This window comes from Limulus polyphemus, unplaced genomic scaffold (genome assembly GCF_000517525.1).
Source record: "Limulus polyphemus unplaced genomic scaffold, Limulus_polyphemus-2.1.2 Scaffold328, whole genome shotgun sequence".
NCBI classification, from domain to species: Eukaryota; Metazoa; Arthropoda; class Merostomata; order Xiphosura; family Limulidae; genus Limulus; species Limulus polyphemus.
In genome coordinates, this window is record NW_013665938.1 from 517,463 (window position 1) to 540,300 (window position 22,838).

At 31.1% G+C, this 22,838-nt stretch overlaps 1 protein-coding gene and 1 long non-coding RNA gene across 2 annotated transcripts in view; one reads left to right on the top strand and one right to left on the bottom strand.

The window, feature by feature from the left end:
• Nucleotides 1–14,341, bottom strand: part of LOC111085316 — a 17,295-nt gene extending 2,954 nt beyond the window's left edge. Inside the window, exons 1-2 of the long non-coding RNA XR_002610160.1 lie at nucleotides 14,328–14,341; nucleotides 9,390–9,393 (exon numbers count right to left, since the gene is read on the bottom strand). This is a non-coding gene — a long non-coding RNA (uncharacterized LOC111085316). The remainder of the gene's footprint in view (nucleotides 1–9,389; nucleotides 9,394–14,327) is intronic.
• LOC106457423 (N-alpha-acetyltransferase 15, NatA auxiliary subunit-like) overlaps nucleotides 1–22,838 on the top strand; it is a 77,165-nt gene that overhangs the window by 34,215 nt on the left and 20,112 nt on the right. The window contains exons 10-16 of the mRNA XM_013916837.2: nucleotides 60–214; nucleotides 2,033–2,105; nucleotides 3,247–3,419; nucleotides 5,686–5,838; nucleotides 7,089–7,217; nucleotides 10,471–10,620; nucleotides 12,148–12,211. Coding sequence (XP_013772291.1) covers nucleotides 60–214; nucleotides 2,033–2,105; nucleotides 3,247–3,419; nucleotides 5,686–5,838; nucleotides 7,089–7,217; nucleotides 10,471–10,620; nucleotides 12,148–12,211 — 897 coding nt within the window. The remainder of the gene's footprint in view (nucleotides 1–59; nucleotides 215–2,032; nucleotides 2,106–3,246; nucleotides 3,420–5,685; nucleotides 5,839–7,088; nucleotides 7,218–10,470; nucleotides 10,621–12,147; nucleotides 12,212–22,838) is intronic.

The following is a 22,838-nucleotide window of genomic DNA, read 5'->3' on the forward strand; positions in this document are numbered from 1 at the left end:
GTGGTTTTTGGTAACAGAAATAAAAATTATTTAATTTTTGCATTATGTTTTCACTTCAGTTATATTTGTCAAATGCAGTTTTTATATAATTGCTAGTTATTTTTTAGGTGAAGTGTTCAGAAAGTTAGTAGATGACTACATGCGGAGAGCCATACACAAAGGGATACCTCCTTTGTTTGTTGACTTGAGGCCATTATACACAGACCTAGAGAAGGTAAGAAGCAACTTGCTACTTTAATAGTGACATAAAACTATGAAACCTTAAAATATATTAGTTATGTTAAGACAGTTTCTGTTTATTTTTTTTTAATTTGGTCCTGAATATTTCTACTAACCTAAGTTTTTTTCTCTTATCATTATGGCAATTACTGGATTATTAGTTACTGATTATATACAGAGTAAAATGTTTTTTGTGGTAACCTAACCTGACTAGATGACTTTTTGTCACATCTTTATTAGATTTGGAATCAGGTGTGTGTAAAAAATCTCTTTTCAAATCTGTATTTTTCTTTGCCATGAGTCACTTCCTAGGAAACCATGCTTTCATTACTATAATTTGTCAGTTTCAGTGGACCAGGATGACAGTAAAAGTCTATCCAAAATGCTATATATTTTTTTAGTACAAAAAATTTAATGTTACATCATTAAATCCCAAAAACTGATGGAAGCAATGGAACCAATAGGCTTAATATTTATTACAAAAGTCATGCTAAACTTCACAGATTTTTTTTTCTTATTTCTCTTAACTAATTAATTACTGATTTCAAATCATATGTTTGAAAACAACATTACAGATGTGTCTTTTTCTCTACTACAAGATACTGCATTAATTGTGAATATGTTGTTTCCATTTGTAGTCCTTGTCACCCATTCTTGAAAATGTGAGAAATTAGTTTAATTACTTGTTCAATCATTCTTCACTAATCCTGAAGGGGGATGACCAATACAACTCTTAAAACAAAATCCAAACCTTCAAGGTTATTACACTGTACAGGTCAAGCACTCAAGACTAATCCTTGAGTGTCATTTCAGTCTATTATGAAATATGACCAGAAAAAAGGAGGGATACTCTTTCCAACAATAATGTTTGAGAGACTTGAGTAATAAAATGAGTATTCAGTATAAAACCTACTTTTATGAAAATCTTACAAAAGAGTTTTAGTATAACAATACAGAATAAGTAAGGCTACCCAAAAGTATATTACATTTTGTAGAGGTATTATAAGTTCATTTCCTATTTAGAATAAAATCTTATAACTGTTATTTAATTAAGTACTGACATCAAAGTATAAGTAATCAGAAATTAACCTAGCATTATAATATTTAGTGTTCTGGATATTGAAAATAGCTATTGCACAAATTTTACTTTTGTGTATCATGAAGTTTTAATAAAAAAAATGTGAAATCTTGTGTGAAAAAACATTGTTACTTTATATTGAGTGTTTTCTTTTTTGCTTTTGTGGAATTATATTTGAAATGTTTCTTAACTTTTAGCGATATTTGCTAAAGTAGTCCAGGAAACCCATAATGTGGAAAGTTTTGGCTGTTTTTCTCTACATATTTAGTAAAGATAGATGTGAAAAGGATTTTTACAGGCTCTTAAAATTCTGAAAAGTTATGGAAAACAAGCTGCATAATTTCAACACTAAAAATTTTGAAAAATGTCTGTTTTTAGTCTTCAGTCCTCAAATTTCAATTTTAGCAAAAAAAAAAATCCCTCTTGAAATAATTAACTTATTAAAAAATAAACAAAAAAGTTAGTTATCAGTATCAGAATTGTCTATATTTCATGTATACTATTGTGAATCTTTTGCCTTACACGATTGTAAACTGTAGTAATTTATCCAGGTGGGTATGTTTGAACAAAGAAAGTGCATGTTTAATCTTGCATAATAGGAAATTCGAGTATTATGGAAAAAGTCCTGGAAGTTTTTTTTTCTCAAGTCTGTATGAACCATATATATATGTGTGTGTGAGTGCATATATTTTAAGTATATTTTGTTCAAAAATTACAAAACTGGTTTGTGATTAGGTAAAAATTATTGAAGAGTTGGTCCTTGGATATGCAAATATGCTGAAGCAGAAGGAGGTCTTTTCAGAAGATGGTAAGTCATTACATAACTGATTTTACTATTTTAACATTTAATGTTCAATGTAAACCCTTGCAGGTTATCTTTTATATTGTATTTAGTTTCCTTTAGTTTAGGGAGAAAAGTATTTAAGTTTCTTCAGTGTATTATTTGAGTGTTCCTCTCAAACAAGGGTGAAATGTTGTGCAGTTTTGAGTATAATTTAATCATGTGCATATCCCCAAAAGTGGTCAGAAACTGTTTGTTTCAAGACATCTTACAACAACAACTTAAACACCACATAACTATTTTATAACACCAGCTTTTCCAGGAGCTTTCACATATTATCATCAAAACTTTATAGGAATATCCTTAAATATTAGTCTGGTCGTGTTCATTCCTTGAGGAAGGAAAATTCAAATTATTTATGTTTGAACTTAATGCTTTTCAACTTTTGTGGAACCATGTTGTGTAGTAAACTCCATGTACATTGTTTAATGCAGTTTTACCAAACTTTGTAATGAAGTTTTAAGTAATAGATCTAATCATAAAGAAAGTTGACCTCCTTCCCAATTTTCTTCAGTATTTATTCCCATGAGAACTTACACAGTTTGTATGGGAGACATATTATGTATTCCTTATATCTTACACTTTGTTTCAAGAAATTTCACCATATGTTTTAGTAATGATGTTTTTTAGGCATGAGAGTGAAGTGTTTGTGAATATTTTGGCTGATAAGGATTTGAACTTTTTTATTTTGATGAAATATAATATTAAATAACTTGGGGTCTGTTTTCTTGATTGTTATACAATCTAGTTCATTTTATGAGTTTTAAGTAGGTTTGTAACTACATAATAGGCTTAAGTTCTTTTTATATGATTATTACTACTACTAGCTACTAGAAAAAAGTATGTAAAATGTAATGCTGAGTGGCAGATTATGCAATCACAGTATTGCTTGAATAAATAAAGTGGGACATTCTGTTATAATGGTTTGTTGGTATTAGTAGCAGTAGATGTCTGGATGGATTAGATAAACGATTTTTCTAAAGTAATGGGTGAAATTAAGTATCTTTAACAATAATATGAAATTGTTTTGTATTCACTTTTTCACAGTTCATAGTATTCATCTAATGCTAACCAAATTAAATAACTGAATGTTTCAATATTCTTACAGATAACTGTATTGAAAAGGAGCCTGCTACTGCTCTCCTGTGGACCTACTACTTTTTGGCTCAACATTTTGATTACTTGGGACACACAGACAAAGCCTTAGAATATGTCAATACGGCCATAGAGCACACACCAACTCTCATAGAATTATTTGTATCTAAAGCTAGAGTATATAAGGTATGCTCATTTAAATTTTGTTGTCAAATAAGTATTTTCAAAGGAACATGTGGATATACAGTTTTATGATTTATGATATGTTTCTTAACATACACTTAAAATAGGCCTTAACTCTCTCAACATGGGCTCAGTCGAATTGATCGACCATGTGACCACTTTTTACATGTTATATTTTTGATATTATTAACTTTCAATAAACATATACAAGTCTTTTATATACAAAAAATCAGATTTTTTTTAATGAAGTATTTTTACTAAAGATTTGTCCATCAATATATTGAGTCTTTTTTTTTTTTTTTTGAGTAGTCAGGGTGCAAAGTGATTTTCATGTTAAGATTAAAAATACTTTTCTTCATCTCAAAAATCTTAATTTTCACTTACGTAATCTCTAAAACCTCCTAAATACATTTCAAACATTTTTATGTAATGTTGGTAAATCTAAACGACCTTGCAACCACTAAAAAAAAATTGAAATAAATTTAAGTTATTCTTTTATTCTTTCCAGAATGACTTCAAATTGTAACATGAAACTACATTTTTTATCCTCTTATCCTTTAAACTCATAACAGCATACATATATTTATACTTAAATTTTATTGCCCTTTAAACTGTGTCTAACTACTGTTCATGCAATTATAAGTTGTAATCACTTGGAGTAAATTCAGCTCATGTTACATTATCAAATTACATTACCCACAAACTGCTCATGTGCATGCCTCATGAAATTTTTTTTTTATTGTTATTTATATTTTCATAATATGACCTTAACAAACCTAAAAATATTTCATTTTAGTTACTTTTATAATAATAAATAAATAATACACATGAAAAATAAGAAATAAAGTACTTGCCTGTGCCTTCTCTCTCTATCGATGACACTTTAGTCTACTTTTTCTATACTAATGGTATTACTGCACTAAATAATTTTTATTTAATTAAATAATGCACCAAAGAACATAGAATAATAATATTCAAAAAGCAGACAATGTACCATAACTATTACAAATTTTCTGGCTTTTTAACTATGTGACAAATTCATCCAAGCTAGTCGATGTGTTTCCCATGGGAATGAAGCTTGGACTAAAAGAGAAATTGTCAATTCTCTGTACAGAAAACACCAAAATATAATATGTCATTTCATAGATGAAAACCTTGGCTTTCTATTGGTTATAAATAATATAGTATTAAACATTGGAAAGAACTATTGACAAATCCTGAAAGAGAGGATGTGACAGGTAGATGTGGCAAGGGGGGTCTGGTTTTCTAATTGATGGCTCTATAACTAAACAAGATTGAAGTCTATAAAAATTATGCTTTGCCTGAGTGATGATAACAGTATAATGAGTAATATACATAATATTTTGTACTTCTTTGAGGGGTAGTAAATAAATTAGAGAAGAGGGGTGCCTAGAGAAAAATGTCACATTTCTCACACTAAAGGAAATGCTGGATTTTTTTTAATATTGCTTTATAAGATTAAAACTTGAAACTTGTATACTATTAAAATATGGATTATAGGCTACAATTTTATGCTACACTAATTGGTATAACATGAATGAAAAAAGTAGTTTAATTAAATTTTGAATGTAATACACTAAAAACCTCAAGACGTACATTAAAAGATGTCCATGGAGAGAGGGTTAAGCTACATGAGTGCAGCTGTTTAATATGCTCAGACTCTCACATTTTGACCAGGATACATAAGCAGTGATATTAATAGTATTTATTGTATAAGCACAACAGACTAATAAAAAGGTTAGACTATCTGCGAAATTTCAAACCTTCCAATTGTGATTATAAAAGCAGTTGAATAATCTATTTCATGGGCTCCTGTTTCTCCTCATTTATAATGACAAAGGTTTGTCATTTCTTATTGAAGTAAACACTTCCCAAAACTAAATTACAATTGTAAATTGTCATAACATTTACAAATATAAGCATGCTCTTATTTATTTTGATAGTGATAAATGTTTTTAATTTTTAGCTTAACCATATAAAGAAATTTTGAACTTTTAGGAGTTCTTGTAATGAAAATGGAAATGATATTTATACAGTTGATGTTATTCTATTTGAACTTTTAACATTCCATTTTGTTTTCGGCACAACCTAAGTAGATACTGTCAAATATAGTTTTCATTAAAACAGTTGCATAAGATATGGCAGAATTGAATACTGGAAGTATTTCTGTTAGTTTTGAAAATATATTTTTTATGAAAAGTACCTGAATCAAACCCTGTTTTTAAAAGTTACTTTTTCTGCATCACAGCATGCAGGAGATATTGACAAAGCAGTTAAGTGTTTGGATGAAGCCCAGTCTTATGATACTGCAGACAGATACATCAACTCCAAGTGTGCCAAGTATATGTTAAGAGCCAATATGGTTAAGGAAGCTGAAAAAATGTGTTCAAAATTTACTAGGGTAAGTTCTTCTCTGTGCACATTGCAACTTAAGTCTCATTCAATGTAAAGTTGATGTATTTCTCAATCAACCTTCATTTCTTTAAACAATTGAACAATTTCCAAGTTTTTATATTTTTATTCAAAGAAGGATGACATTTCGAGCTAGTGCTCTTTGTCAGATCATAGAAAGCATAGTTTGGCTTATCATAGTTCTCTATGTAGTTGATGAATCATTATTGGATAAATCACTAAACTGCTTGAATACTTAATTGTTTTGAATGTTGCCTTTTTGGAATTCTGTTTCCAGTATCTAACCACAGTCATTTTACATTTCTGAACTCTTCAAGTACCAGTTTATATTTTTCAAGATAGAAAAATTAATGAATAGTGGAGCAGCAAAGAATCAAACTTGATAGTTAGCAGTATTTTCTTGTAGAGAAAGAATTTTCTATATGTACATTCATAACATATTTGTCTTAAAAATTCTGAAATCTTGTATGCAAATAAGCGCTTATGTCATTTAAAATGATGGTAGCATATTTCTATCAAGCTTTTAAATTAAATGTTAGTGCTTTAAAGATATGTCTCAGTAAGTAACTGGTAAAAGTACTTATTTCATATGCATACAATAGTTGCAACAATATTTGTGCTTCTCTGTAATTGTCAGAATGAGAAGTTGTTTTATGGCTTTATTTTCTTTCCATACAAAATTAAATCTTGTGTACAAAACAACAATAATGGGATCAATTTTAACAAACACAGTAAAATATGAAAGACTAAAGTAAAACCATAGTTTTACCATAGACAAATCATTCTGCAAAGACCCCCTTTTTTTGGCACTTGTACAATCTGTTTCAATTTCAAACATAATTATTGGCATAGTTACATATAAAGAGAGAGATAAAAAGTACTTGTTTGCATGTGAAAAAATTAAGCACTTATTACCAGTTAATTCGATAGACCATTCCAAAAACATTTATTTAATGTGTAAATCTGAATTGACCTATAACAACTGGTTTTTTTCCTCTTTTATACTCAACAAAATTAGGAGACACCAGTGGGTTTTACTTTCCCAAAATGATGAATGCAACGATTGTTTAGGACAACTGACCACACTTGAATATCAAGCTTGTTTACTCTGATATAAGCTTTTTATATATGTATGTTTGTATTTTTCACTAACTTTTTGCAATTGAAATGGCATGCTGGTAAATTTTGTACATTTTAAATCAGTTGCTTGGATTAAATATTTTAATTGTTTTCTTGCAGGAAGGTGTATCTGCTATGGAGAATCTGAATGAAATGCAATGCATGTGGTTTCAAACAGAATGTGCTCTAGCATATCAGAGGTTAGGGAAGTGGGGAGATGCCTTAAAAAAGTGTCATGAAATTGATAGGGTAAAGTAGATCTTTTAACTACATAAGTATTGTATTTTGCACAGTAGTATTGTCTGCACTTTTTTGTTAATGATGTAGTGCAGTGGTTGTAAACCACTGGTATGTGGACCACGGAGGTTTCAACCAGTCAGTAAAACAGTTGGAAAAAAAAATGCTTTTTAAAATATAGCTACTGAAGTTTTATCATTTTATAAATATAAAAGTATTTTAAAAAGTTAATATCATGTGAAGCAAGTTGGTATTCTTTGTAAATGTGTAATGTGTGATGATTAGTATAATTCCACAACAAACATAGCTGTTTTACTTTTGCATAATTCAGACAATTCTGTAAGCCCAAAAAAATTAAATTTTGATTGATTGTGGCTATGTAGACATGTTTTCAAATTCAGATTAATCCATTTGTGTAAGTCTAGAGTGCTGTCAGTTTTCAAAAATGACATTTTTCCATGTATTTGTTGGATTAGACAAAGGAATTAGCTAAGAATATGAAGCAAAGTAGTTAGCAATGTGTTTGTTTGATGGGAGAAGGGGAGTTAGCTTGTTTATTTTTAAATTGGAAAATGCAGTTGGGTGTGACAAGTGAGTCTAGTTCTTTGAGCAGTGATTTAGTTGCACTTGTAACACATGCACTGTTGTTGCTAAAATCAATTTAGTAGAGTTGAAATACCAAAATTTCCCCTCTGTCTTCAAGCCACATAAATGTGTCTAAAAAGATATTTTTGTAAAATTGTTACCACATTATTAAGGATGATTGGTTCAATTGGTTGATGATGTTAGAAAAATACATAGGTTCAAGAAGTCTTGATAGAAATGAATAAAAAACCTATAACCCGAGTGCTTTTGAAAGGTGGACCTTTCTTCTTCAGGGGCAAATTGGTTCAATTGATTATTACTCGTGGCAACTGTTGAATAGAGAAACTTAATTGAAGACAAATATAGATATTTCAACTTAAAGCCATTTATCACAACTATAAAATAAAATTGAATAATTATTGGATATACTTGAAAAGTTTTTTTGGTGTACAAAACCTGAAGATAGTATTTATATGTGGAAACATCTGTTAGCTGAGTTCTTGCACAGATCTTAAAATATAACATTGATAAACGAAAACATCGGCACATGTAGATTTGTAGATCTTGAAAGTTTTACAGGAGCGACATGGTAAATTCTTTTTTTTACACTCTTATTTCTTATGGATGTGGGTACATGTTGTTTAATTCTATCCTGCAGCCTTTGTGAAGTGCGACCTACATACCGATATTCGCAGTGGCACGAGAATTCATAAATAACCATACTTTTCTGTGTGGTAGGTTTCGCATCTTTGTGTGTTACAGGCAACAGCTTATGTGTGGCAAAGAACAGGTTTATGTGTTTTAATAAAGGTGGCTTCCAAAATATAGAGATGAAAGGTTGACAGGCCATTTGCAATAATTTTAAACCTGCTATCCATGTAGTTGTCAGCAGAAGTCGGGTTCACAAGTAAATGCTGGCCAATCGCTGGTTTTCATTTACAATGATTATATTTCCCAGGCACAACAAATCAAAAACTATAGGAGCAATGGGGTGTTTTAATAAATTTACAAACTGCTGTATGTAATTATTATAAAATCTAGTAAGAATGACCTACTTTTCGTAATTTCTGATTGTAGCTGAACCACTGCATTCACTGTCATCCTTATTTTTAGCTTCTTACACTTGTACTTATCTTACAGTGACAAAGCATGTACTAGACTGACATCAGATGATTTGTTTGAAATGACAAAAAAAATCTACTATGTCTACCACCAAAATGTGAATTTTTGGAAAAGTGTCAAAATAGACAAATTAACATTTTTCTCACTTTATCAATAAATTCAACATGGTACATATTTCATTAATGTATAAGTTTAAAAGTGATACAGTCACAAGTAAAAATGTGCAATACATTTTTTAAAACTTCAAAACTTCATTGGTAAAAGAATAACCCAAGAGTTGGCGGTGGGTGGTGATAACTAGCTGCTTTCCTTCGAGTCTTTTACTGTCAAAGTAGAGATGGCTAGCATGCATATCTCTCGTGTAGCTTTGTACAAAATTAAAAACAAACAAACTGATTGTACAGCTATGATACGTGGCAGGAAAGGTTAGGTCAATTCATTACTGGAGAGAAAGTGGGGAGCTTAAAAAAAAATAACTGGACTATTAGGGCTACATTGTTATAGGCTAAACTTTGATTTCAGCCAGCCTTGAGCGTGTGGGCCATGGTAAATGTTAAACCTTACAGTTAAGATGCCAAAACATAATTAATTTCATTTGATAGTCAGGGTTAATTCTTAATGTGATGGCAGTTGGAGTTTTAAGAAAAATTGTGAAAGCCCTGTTCACAAAGTACTGTGAAGAACTCATTGAATAGATATCAAGAAACCACAGTCCTGTAATACCAAACAAGATAGGGAACAGAGAAAAACTTGCTGAAAAATGGAAATAAAACTGCAAGAAACATTACCGATGGCATAATTATAGAGGATACAGAATAATAAATGAATACACAGATCCACAATTCCATCAGTTTTTTTTGAAGATGGCCAACATCACTCACAGATATTACGCATCAAATCATCACAGAGCCTCCTGCATGCTTGACTTTTGGCACTAAACACACTTTCCACAACCTCTCAGTAACTATTCAGTGAACACACATATACATACATATATATATATACCAGTTACCACCAAACAGTTCAAAAACAGACTTATTGGTTCAAAGCAGTTTGTACCACTTTTTCAAACAGCTGGATATATGTTCTTTTGCAAAAAAGCTATACCCTTCATGCAGTAAGGGTTTTTTGCTGTTATTCTTCAACATGTTCACATTTTTGTAGCATTCTTGAAATTTTATCTGTGCATGATTTGTTAGTGAGTTAACTTCTGTAGCAAATCAATGATTATTTTGTAACTCTCTAAAAATCACATTTGTTGAGGTGTTCTCATAAATGTGCACACTGACATAGATCTATTACTTGTAAGTCTAAACAAAAAATGTAACTACTGCTTTATGCCATAGCAGCAGAGTCTGCTGTTTTGAGGTTGTCTGAATACATGGCTGAAGATGACTCATTCATTGCCTTTTTGTTGTGCTCCATTTGGAAGTGATTCTATTAATACATCACTAAAAGTAACAATTGGAGTTATTGAAATTAATTTCTGTTGCAGTTTTTATAGCCTTAAATATAATTGTTATTAAAATGTATTTTCTTCTCATTATTTTTTAAACAGCATTTTTCCGAAATAATTGAGGACCAGTTTGATTTCCATACTTATTGTATGAGAAAGATGACTCTCAGAGCTTATGTTGGACTACTAAGGTTGGAAGACATTCTCAGATCTCATCCTTTCTACTTCAGAGCTGCCAAGGTGGCAATTAAGGTTGGTCTATACTTGAAGCAAAAGAAAAATCTCAACTAAAATTAAAGTACTAAACTTTTTATTAAGCCTCTTTTAGTGCAATTATAAATATCATTTTAAAAAAATGTTTGCATATTTTCACGGACAGAATTTATGGATTAACAAAGGCTACTAATATCTTATATAGTCACAAATTTATATTTCTTTTTCATTTATATATTGCACATGGTTTACATATTCCGTTTTTGCATTGTATGTGAAAAATTTTCACAATCAGGTGATTAATTACTGATACTTGCATTTGGCTATTGTTCAAATGATGTACTTGACAAAAAATGCCATTTTAAAAGAAAAACTTCAGATTTGCAAATTTGAAACATTAAGCTGTGAAGATATAAATGTCCAAAAATTCTATTTAGGCCCATTCAAAAAATTTATAAATATATAATATAAAGAACTATTCAAAAATTAAAGATGTAGTAACACCTAGATTCATAACACCACTTAACTCTGCTTTGCTTGAAGTACTATAATTGTAAACTATGATTATTTAATGAGTTAATTGAAAAGAATTGTGACACGCCTTGCACCAATTTTCTAGTTGGGTTAAAACTTAGAAAGAGAAACTATATATATATATATATATATATTATATTATATTATATTAAAAGAGAATTTCCGGAAATCAGAAAAATGCACTCCTGTCTCATACTTTTCCTGTTACTATGCTTTTTATTTATGATGCAGCGGTGGACCACTTTCTAAAAGTACCATCAACTTTTAAAAATTCAAATATTTCAGATTACTTAACATCATCTAATTTTTGGCTGGTATCATTATAGTAATCTTTTTGGTTAGTGGCTTGTAAATGAGGGGGTTGAGTAAAGTCCTATTGGTTCTATGATAAGTTCATAAGTATTAAACCATGCATTGTTATTGGTTAATTTATATGAAAAATTAAATCTGGAATATAATTGATAACTCTTTGTGCATTTTTTACATGAAATTATTTTCCTTAAAATATGTTTCAAGATTAAGGAGTATTAGAAGAGATAACACTGATGATGTGATTTTTTTGTGTAACGAGTATATCGTTTTTATGTGATGACTTGTTTTCTTTTTACATGTACAAAGTAAATGGAAAATATGTATTTGCATTATATTGCAACTACTGACAATACAGGCTTAGTTTGTAACAGTTTTTACAGGAATTTTTCTTTAGTCATCTGTATTTTCAGGAAGTGGTGTACAAGATTCATAATGTTACCTATTTTTATAGTTGGATATAATAAATTTGCTATATTATTTGGAGGAAGAAGAAAATCAAAGAATCATTTCATTCTGTCTTGTATTTTTGGAATTTTTAAGAATAAATCTTACCAAAGTTTTATTTTACCTAGTTAAATTATACTAAATTTATATGAATTTCCTTAATTATGGGGAAAACCATCTTTTAATTTCTTACTGGGAATTTTATTAATTATATCTGTAAAAACGTTAAGAAAAAATTCAAATGAATTTCCATTGATTCAATCACATCTTCTTCAGGTTTACCTCAGGCTACATGATAAACCACTGAGTGATGGTGAATCTTCTCAGCAGATTAATACAGGTATGGTTGTTGTAGTGTATCTTTCTAGATTGTTTACATTTATCATATAGTCACTGACAACTTGAACTACTGTTTGTAAAGCTTTAGTATAATATAAATGAATGGTAGTATGTATATGTATTGTTCGATACCTTTGCAAGCTCAGTTATGCATTACAATAAAATTGGGTTATCTATAATACACACAAAATTTACTGAATACTAAAGTTGTTTTTTCGTAACTGGGAAATTACATGGCAGTTCGTATTGAAAATACAGTGTTTAATCAGTTTTCTAGAAGGATAAAATGGCAAACAATTGTATGTTCTTCTGATTCTTATAGTTGCTCTGCAGTTTATGAATTTTAAGAAAGACAAAGTTAAATCTCTCTTTGTTTATGTACAGACATCAATTTTGAAACTTTTAAAGGCTAAGTAATGTATATCAACTTAGTTGCCATTATCTATATCCAAGGCTTAGGTTAGAACACAATGCTTAAGTCACCAAATAGTAAAAGGCTGTTGATGCGTATTTAATGTTTTTATTTGAATTAATACAGAATATTTAAAAAGCAAATTTTAAACATTTAGCTTAATGGTCTACTACAAGATTTCCTGGTCAGCAAAATATCAATATATTTATATCAGAAATGCATAAACTATTTCAATAAACAAATATTATGTAACTAAAATTTCTGTTATATATTGCAACTAGCATAAGGATAAGCTGTGTAATCTCAAACACGGGCAGTTTCTCTCTAATGGTGAGCAAGTACGTCGATTTATTTTAACAGATTGTATATTAATTGCAAATACCATATTTTTTTATTTAGGCTTGCTCATTCACTTTTGTGTGTGTAAGTTTCTTTTGGGTTTATAATGAGGCTGTAGATAAATAATATAATTAAGTGCTGGACCTCACTTTTAAAAAGTTGGAATCCACTTTGAAAACACTTAACATGTCATTACAACCTGCACTTTGGAAACATTGAATATTTATGCCTACAAAGACATACACAAATGTAATTTATGTTTTTCTTAAATTAAGTAAATAAGTATTTGTGGCATGAATCCAAGTGTTTGTAAATTATAAATCTTGAATTTGACTAAAATTTAATGTTTTCAGTACTAAAAATATATAATCCAGAATTCTCATATTTAGTTCTTAATTCCTGGGTAGAAAATTAAAATACAAGATACCTTTATCCATGTTTTTCAAAATCAAGAATATCATTTGATATTTGCTCTGAAGATATGCAGAACCATTTTGCATAGTATTTCTTTTGGGGGTGGGTGGTTAATAAGGTAAATAAAGAAATGTTTTACATGTGCAGTGTTTCAGTTGATACAACAAAATTAAATTTTATTGGTCTTGTTATAGAATGTTAGTTTTCCGTAATAGGAAATACCTAAAATTAGCAAAGAAGCATTCTTGTATTGATAACATTTTTTTTTATACTGGGTAATGGAATTTGAATAAAATGTTTGTGCGAATTAATTCTTAAATATAGACACTTGAAAAAATTGATATATGACATTAAATGGGTGTATTTATCAAATACTAATTTTTTTCAGGATAATTAGATATATAACCTAAATAGATCTTTACATTTTCATGCCATTCTTTATGCTATAAATTTACAAATTAATATCTGTTCTGTAGGTAGATGTTATTATATTAAAGATAATATAAATATTAATAATGATACCATACTTAACTGTTTCTCTTTTATGACTTTTCTACCATACATGAATGCTATGAATAGTATTACTGTATATGAAAGAAATGTGATAAAACATCACATTAAACTACAGTTGTTGTTTTTATAAAATCTTAGTGTTTTATTACCTTTTGTAAGTGAGAACTTGCTTGGTAAAAAAATGTTTTTCAAAATTTGTACACTCAAAAATAAGTTCTTGAGGGCTTTGAAAAATAAGTAAAAACAGCATAGCACTAATTTTACTAAGCCTAAAGAGTTCATTTTAATTGTTTCCTGTTGGGTAATATAAGAGACAAAATTATTGTTACTTTAATGTGTAAATTTAGATAGACATAATGTTATGACCATTTGTTTCATCAGTTTAAAGAGAGTCTAATTTTACCAAAGCATAACTATTAATTTCTGAATTAGCTATTACAGAAACATTGAAAACAACAGCATTTTTCATGTAAACTATTTATATCATGTAAGTGAATATATTGCATAAAATTTAAGTTTTCACTGGTTTTTAGGCCTAACTTATCATTCTTCTTAAATTATTTTATTGAACATTTTATGAAGTCATTGGTACCTACTCAATTTTTATGAACCATTTAGTTTCAATAATTGCTTATCGAGATGACCATCATATTTTTTATTTCAGAAATCTTAATTATTTTTGTCACTTAATTTACTGCATGACAAGGATAAAAAAAACAACATATCATTCGTGAGAACATTGTCAAATGTCAGTGCAAACTCTGAATACCATTGAACTGCTAGACATTAATTCATGCAACTGTAGAAGGAAAAAAATATTTTTATTTTATTTTTTGTACTGACATTATTGTAATAATAATTCTCAGTTCATTTCAATGTGATATGAAAATGTTCTGTTAAACTCAGTTAACTCAATTTCAACCCAAGCTTACAAACAAGTGTTAAAGTAAATTTAATGCACTGTTTTTTTCATCTTCAGTATAGTAACATAAGCTGTTTAATAGAACTACATTTTCTTCATTTTGTCACTTTTCAGTTACACATTTTATTTATTTATTTGAGATTTTAACAAAATACCACATTACCTTTTCAGAAAGCATTTGAAGGGGTGATTGCATTATGAACTATAACATTTAGGTTGGCATGTGTAAGTCTTCGCATGAGTTAAGACATATATATATATTATATTTCACCAACATTAATTGTGTCTACTGTATTTACGTTCTTCACAAATGTCAGTGTAACAAAAACTAAACTATTTTACACTAAACACTATCAAATCACAATACCTTAACATTTTCTTTTCTAGTTGCATCATGTAATATAAATTGCCTACTTATTAGTTTTTATAATAAAATGAAAATCCATTAATGTTATGGTTACCTTCTGAAGAAAATTCATTGTAAGATGAAGGTATAAACATACCAGACTTGTATAATAATTTAGAGTAGGATAAAGGAATATGTTCGCTGTACGTACCACCATGCAAGATAAAAAACTTCTCTCGAGGAACCTGTTCCCTATCCAGGTAATCTCCTTTTATCAGGTTGGGAATTTTTCCTGCTTTCTTCTTTAGTTCAAAGTCAACAATATTGACTCGTTCTTCTGTGAATGTGAAGATTTTAGGATATTCTCTACCACTTTTGGCGATTCCTTTTCTATCGTGTATCTGGAATGGATTTTCTGGAGGTAGCATAGAAATTTTGTTTTGTAAGTCAATATTTTTTGAGATTCTAGGCGAACTGTTAGGGTTAAACTGAGTTCTGATGTAAAATGGATCCTGTGGTGTTGGTAGCTGAACATTTGGCGAGTTAAATTTTGGTATGTCATAAAATGGTGGGAGTGGAAAGGTTGGGTTTATCAACCATGGCTCGGTGAACTCTGGATTCTGTGGTGGGAGGTTTCTGTGGTAAGTATTTTTTGGCAGACTTCCTCCTTTAGGTAGTCTTGTTCCAAATAGTAAACCAGTACCTTTATCTCTGACGTTGTTTTTTAATCCAGGTATTAACGTGTTTATATTATAACGTGGACTTTCGCTGTATTTAGCGATATATGGCAAGGACTCAAAAGTTCTTGTAAACCTAGAGAGCTGGGGAAGATCTGTAAAAAGCGGATTGTTTCCTTGTATGTTAGAAAACTTTGGTCCGTGACTAAACATTGCACGATACTCAAAACTATTGGGTCCAGTATTTGTATAAAATAACGAAGCTCCAATTTTTTGTACTTCTTTATTCTTTCCAGCTGCAAACTGCTGTATCAGTAACTGGTCATTTTGCGTTTCTTGCGAGTTGAGCTTTTTGGTGGTGCCCTCTCTAGGTAGACTTCCAAGAAACAAAGCCAAAATCATAATCAAGGAAACCTGGTAAATAATAAAAATCATATTTGATGAAAATAATTTTTTATACACGTGTGAACTTTTTATCGTATTTAGGTTCTTAAATTTTTTGTCCACTGGTTGGCTGATGGTGAGAGTGTATGTCTGTCTTTTTGTTGACTAGCTTGTTCGCTAAAGGCGTGGGTGTGCATCAAATACAAATGATCAAATTTCAAAGGATAGTACAATTTATTCACAAACTCTTGGTGTTTTCTATTTTGTTACTGAAAACATGTCTCCATATCGTAGACTACATACTATGAAGCCTCAAATTAATTTGTTCTTTTATTTTTGTTACGTAAAAAGTTGAAAATAGTACAAAACTGTGCAATAAGAAATTAGGAATTGTGCGTATTGTGTACATGGGCTTTGAAGCTCTCTGAGAAATACAAATAAAAATGCAAAAAAAATGGTAAAGAAAAATTCTTTTTTGTAGCAAAGTAGAAAACGGCCTGGAATTATTGTAATGAATTATACGTTTTTGAATAATAAGTTTCTCAGTTGTGTTTGACTTGTACACTCACATCTTTAATCTACACATAGAAAGAAACACACACTCATCATTAGCCAACTAAGAAATACAAATAGCCACTCAATCCATGATGACCCAGCAGTAAAATTGGAGTTTTCACGACGCTAAAATTCGGGATTCGATTTCTGCATTGCTAAGACGAAGTTACTGGCATAGTTTTCAAACATTTCCAAAGTTTATTGTTATTTCAAGGATTTATGAAATGTATGGATGATAGATCATTCAATATTTTTGTAAACAAATACGTAAGTATGGTGAACAAACATTATCATTACCCTTCGAACTTATCTACCCAAGGGTTTTAATAATCAAATGTATCTCAGTTAAGGACATTTCTTTAGGCATAACCAACCTTTTTTTTTTCCATAGGTCCAGTTTAGATTAATAAAAATGTATATTTACTTAAAGTTGATGCTTTTCAAATTTAATGTGGGCTGGGCGTGGCCTAGTGGTTAATATATTAGGCTACGGATCAAAGTGCTCGAGAAGTGATGCCGTTTAACACACTCCACACTTTCAGCTGTAGTCGTGTTATAAGAGTGATAGTCAATCCCGATATTGGGTTCCAGAGAGCCCGACAAAGTCCTTATAGCGGCGGGTACTGCTGTTTAGCACTTTCCCTCTAGTTAGTAGATCAAAATTAGGGACGGTTATACCTGAATCATAGGGTATCTAGCCTAACTGTACAAATAATGTGCCGTTCAGGTTGGATATCCTATTTACTAATGTATTATACATTGTAAGAGATCTTGCCAGAAGTTGCTTTTAAGGAATCACTGGAAGATTTATTATGTTGACATTCTTCACTCTAGTTACTATGGTAAACTGCATTTTTAAAGAACGGTTAAACATGGTGATATCTTCAGTGTAAATTAGTTAGTTTTATTTGGGGGGGGGGTTACTACACTGTATGTGATTTTCGGTATTCTGAACTTTTCTTATGTTGCATGCCAAGTGCAATATTTTTCACATGATTCGGTAACTTTTCTACTTAGAAACCACGAACAATTGCAATATCCGGAACAGCAGGTATCTGTATGGGCATGAAACAGGTTGATGTATTATTGTTTTTAACCAAGTTCTGGTTGTTGAGAAAAATACTTTTGCAGGGATTCAGCGGAAATTATACAGTTGTTACAACTTTGTCTTTTTATATATTATTTATTAGGATCCCAGTATATTTACACTCTCTACTAGCGTTTTAAACCGTTGTTTGTTTGTTTTGGAAGTTTAATTTTTTTATTTACTTTAGAAAAAAAAATGGTAAATATTATAAGGGATTCAGCGGAAATTATACAGTTGTTACAACTTTGTCTTTTTATATATTATTTATTAGGATCCCAGTATATTTACACTCTCAACTAGCGTTTTAAACCTTGTTTGTTTGTTTTGGAAGTTTAATTTTTTCATTTACTTTAGAAAAAAATGGTAAATATTATATAAGGTTTTTAGTCTCTATTTGTAAGACAGTTATTTACTGTGGAAAATCAAAGATGTTATCGCTTTCATTAACTTACCATTTTTTTTTTGTTGACAAACGACGCTTTCACTGCTATGATGTGATTGACTGAAGTTCCAGTCATAAAAGAACCCTTAGCAACTATAAGAAGTTGATACCCCAGCCTCTGTCCTATAACATTTTCTGACTTACATGTACACGAATAAAATTCCCTATGTATAGTATAGAAGCAAAAATTTCACTTCCACTGTTTACACTGACCTAAACTTCGTGTATTCCTTGCCTTTAGGCTTACATGTATGTAGTTAGAACCACAAACGCTTTTTCGTCCTTGGTGTGGACAATTATTTGTAAGAAGTAACCAGCTTTGTGTGAGCTGACGTCCTCGATCACGTATCTTTGTTACTTTCGCTGTCCATCGTGTTTTTTTACGATCTTGTAAAGGTTTACCGCCATTGGACCTTCACAACCTGGGCATGGAAGTATTGGTGATAACAGTTTTAATTGGTCGGCCACCATAAGATACCTGCAGGTATGTATATTTTGATGGATGGTTATGACGGTGTATGTCGTGGGAATTCCAAAGCGTTCTAAAATTTTCTGTTGGAAAGAGCACGATGTTATGTTTCCTTCGTGGGAGTACAAAGGCGATAAGATTAAAGGTATCTGATGTTAGTAGGTCATTCAGTGGGATGAGTACATTATGGAAGTAGGTTTTCCCTAGAGCTTACGGTTAAACCTAAAAATAGGAACGGCAGTGACTACAATGAGAAACATCACTCGTTAATTGATAGTACATAGATGGGTCATGAGTTTTATTCAACCTGGTTAACATTGAGAGCGTATAACAATTGGTTGTGAAAAGGCTCGCAAAGTGACTGGAAATCAAAAGTAATTAATAACTAGAATATCTTTGAGGAGATACCCACTGTTGACTACTTTAAGCTGCTTGATAATAGGCTATTTAAAGGTCCCTAATGGTCTGTGGGTTCAGAGGTAGTCCTTTGTGTCAGTTTTTAAATTGTTTTGTTTTCGTTTTTTTTTTATCCGCTATCTGACTACTTACGAACTGTGTTGAGTAAGTAACCAGAACATAAAGATCACTATTTGATACGGTGAGGTCAAAGTCAACAACCACAAACTAATTTAAATACTAAAGTAGCACATGTTTTAATGGTTGCGTGTTTGTAGATACTAACAGTGTTAATACGTAAACACGATTAATTCTGCATTCATACTAGCGTATCACATCGTCAACAACAGTCACGCATACATTGTTAGCATCGATGATTGTATTTATTGTGTTTGTATATACTAACAGTGTTAATACGTAAACACGATTAATTCTGTATTCATACTAGCGTCTCACATCGTCAACAACAGTCACGCATACATTGTTAGCATCGATGATTGTATTTATTGTGTTTGTATATACTAACAGTGTTAATACGTAAACACGATCAATTCTGCATTCATACTAACGTCTCACATCGTCAACAACAGTCACGCATACATTGTTAGCATCGATGATTGTATTTATTGTGTTTGTATATACTAACAGTGTTAATACGTAAACACGATTAATTCTGCATTCATACTAGCGTATCACATCGTCAACAACAGTCACGCATACATTGTTAGCATCGATGATTGTATTTATTGTGTTGTAATTTTAAGTATAATTAAGCAGAAATTCATCTCTTGTGTTTTTGAAACGGTACTTGTGTCGTATGTATTTTGTATTTACTCAATTATGCATTGAATGGTGTGTTTTTATCTTTTTTATTTTTAGAGTAACATATAATTAAATTATTGGCAGTTGCGATTTCTACATTTTATGGAATTATAGAGATTCAGAAGTAGAAGCCATTGGTTTTTGACAAGCTCATAGCATTATCACGATCAGCTAGTTTCTTTAAATTTATAATCTTTTCAATAATTTAAAGTCATTTTTAATTTCAATTTGTACATTTTTATCATCTTTGATTCTAAAAGGTTTGCTACTATTTTTATACCGTAACTTTTATGATTTTTTTTCATAAACGTTTATCTGTATGTCTTTATTTGTACCATAAGATTTTGACCTGTCGTAGCCCTGTGATTACGTGCCGGTCTGTAGATCTGCAGGTTCAGCGTTCGCGTCCCGTTATTGCAAAAACAAAAATCGTGCTCCGCATTTTGGTGACCTGAATGATTTTAAGGGAGACGGTCAAATACTGCTATGGTACTGTTGACTAGCAGGACATACCCTACCTCTAGTCTATCAGGTCAAACATGGTCGCCTTTTCAACCGTGGAGGCGTTATAATTTACGGTCAATCCCACTATTCGTTGGTAAAACAGTAGCCCAAGAGCCTTTCACTGCTAAATTAGTGACAGCTAGCGCAGATAGCCCTCTTGTAGCTTTGCGCGAAATTCATAACAAACTAAACCTATTAGATCAAAATTAGGGACAACAAAGTCGCAAATAGTTACTGTGAAGCTTTGCGTGAATATCTGAAAACAGCTAGGGTATTCCTCGTTGAAGACCTCACGCCTGCCACTTATATTTAGAACGAATGAGTAAAATATATTATTTTCCTCATTTACCACACCATTATTAGTAATTAGTGTCTGTAACGTTTAGAGAACTCTTCGTTAAATGATTTTGTTATAGCTGTAACTAAACTAGATGTTTCCAGGCATTCATTTAACTAAATGCTGCTTCCACCTGCATCTTACATAAATATGGATGACGCTAGTTGTTCTTTTAAAAACTTGTCTTTACGAGTATTGTTGGATCTAGAAAATAAATAAACTGTTAGCACCGTACCCTCCATCGGTGTTGACCACATTTTGTAACATGTTGCATAAATTCGTGTTTTCATCTATTTCAACATTCAATGTAAAGAAGTGATTAAAAAAATGGGTGAGATCACGTAGTGAGCTCCAGTAGTAATTATTGGGATTAATTAATTGCAGTATTGATGATTTTTGTGTGACTCGTATTTTGTTAGTGGTCCTGTAACCAATGGACCCACAAACAATTTGGTGCCTAAATAGCTTAGAACAATATGTTCAAAACTTAGACGGTTAAAATGTAAGAAAATGAAGTTAAGCAAAATATGCACGCAAATGAAAAACACATGATAGAGTGGGTGTTCTGGATAGGTTTTAGTCTTACTTTAGCAAATTTGGGTGCAAGTATGTAGGTGAAGGATGACTCCTACATCTCACGAACTGTGTTGAAGAACCTGCCTATTGTACTTCAATGAAGCGGAAACAAAAAAACGCGTGTATGAGTGTAACCTCCCTGGGTGTATTGGGAAAACTGTTTGTTTGTATTTAAGCACAAAGCTACACAATGGGCTATCTGTGCTCTGCCCACCCCGGGTATCGAAACCCGGATTTTAGCGTTGTAAATCTGCAGACATACCGCTATGCCACTGGTTACGTATGATGGAGCTTAAAAGATAAATAATAAGGTAACAGAGGTGAATTTTTGATTTCTGTCGTTATTTGATGTAATTTGGAAGTGTAGTAAGATTAATTATGGGAATAAAAAAATTAAGTTTAGATAAATTCAGAAGATGATGTGACAGTTAAAAACATTTAATTCATTGTCATGCTTGAAATGGATACACCTCAAATGTTCTACACACACGATTTCCTACCCAGGCTCTGGCATGATTGTGACGACATTATTTTCCTGTCCCGTGGGCTAAGCACTAAAAATATAGAATATCTGAAAACTGGAAGTTGTTGATGTTTGAACTCGTTTTATTTTGGAAGCTCTATATGTCAATCATAATAAAATATAATTTTATGGGGTTGTATTCGGAGGTTATATAATTCCAAGCTTTCGAATATTCGTCAGACGGCATTCAAGCAATTATTATTATTTTATTGTCTTGTTAGCAGAAACCGTTTAACAGTGTTTCAATAGTAATCACACATTAAATGTCACGCACGTGGAAAATTCTATTTTTTTTATTTGCATAATGGCTATTGCTTAAACAAAGGCTGTTATGTTTGTTTCTTTTTATAGTTATACATAGTATTTCCTGTGCAATGGAGCGGACAGTTATGGTGGAGGACGGGGGGGGGGTACGTTTAGTGGCAGCACCACTTAATAAAATTTGCATAATGCCTAGATAGTATACAAGACGTAAAAGAAGTGTTATGGTGGAATAAGTATGAAACATAAAATGTACACTAACAATATTAAATTTAATGTTGAAAAAAGGAGCACCGGGTTATTCTACACTTCTCCCTCCCCAAAACATATGTGTAATTAATTAACAATGTTGTTGAAAAAATGTTGCCTATTAATAACACACACTCTTGTAAATTTTTGACTTTATTTAGTTTGTGATCGATCCGTTTGTGTCATTCTGTTCTATTTTGCTGAGGCCCGGCATGTCCAAATGGTTAGAGCACTTGACTCGCAATCTGAAGGTCGTTGATTCAATCCCTGTCCCACCAAACCTGCTCACCCTTTCAGCCGTGAGGGCGTTATAAGGGCGTTTTCCTGTTTATTTGTTACAAGCAAAAGTACCCGTCTCCAGTGACGTAAAAAGTTTTAAGTTAATCAATCATCTTAAATT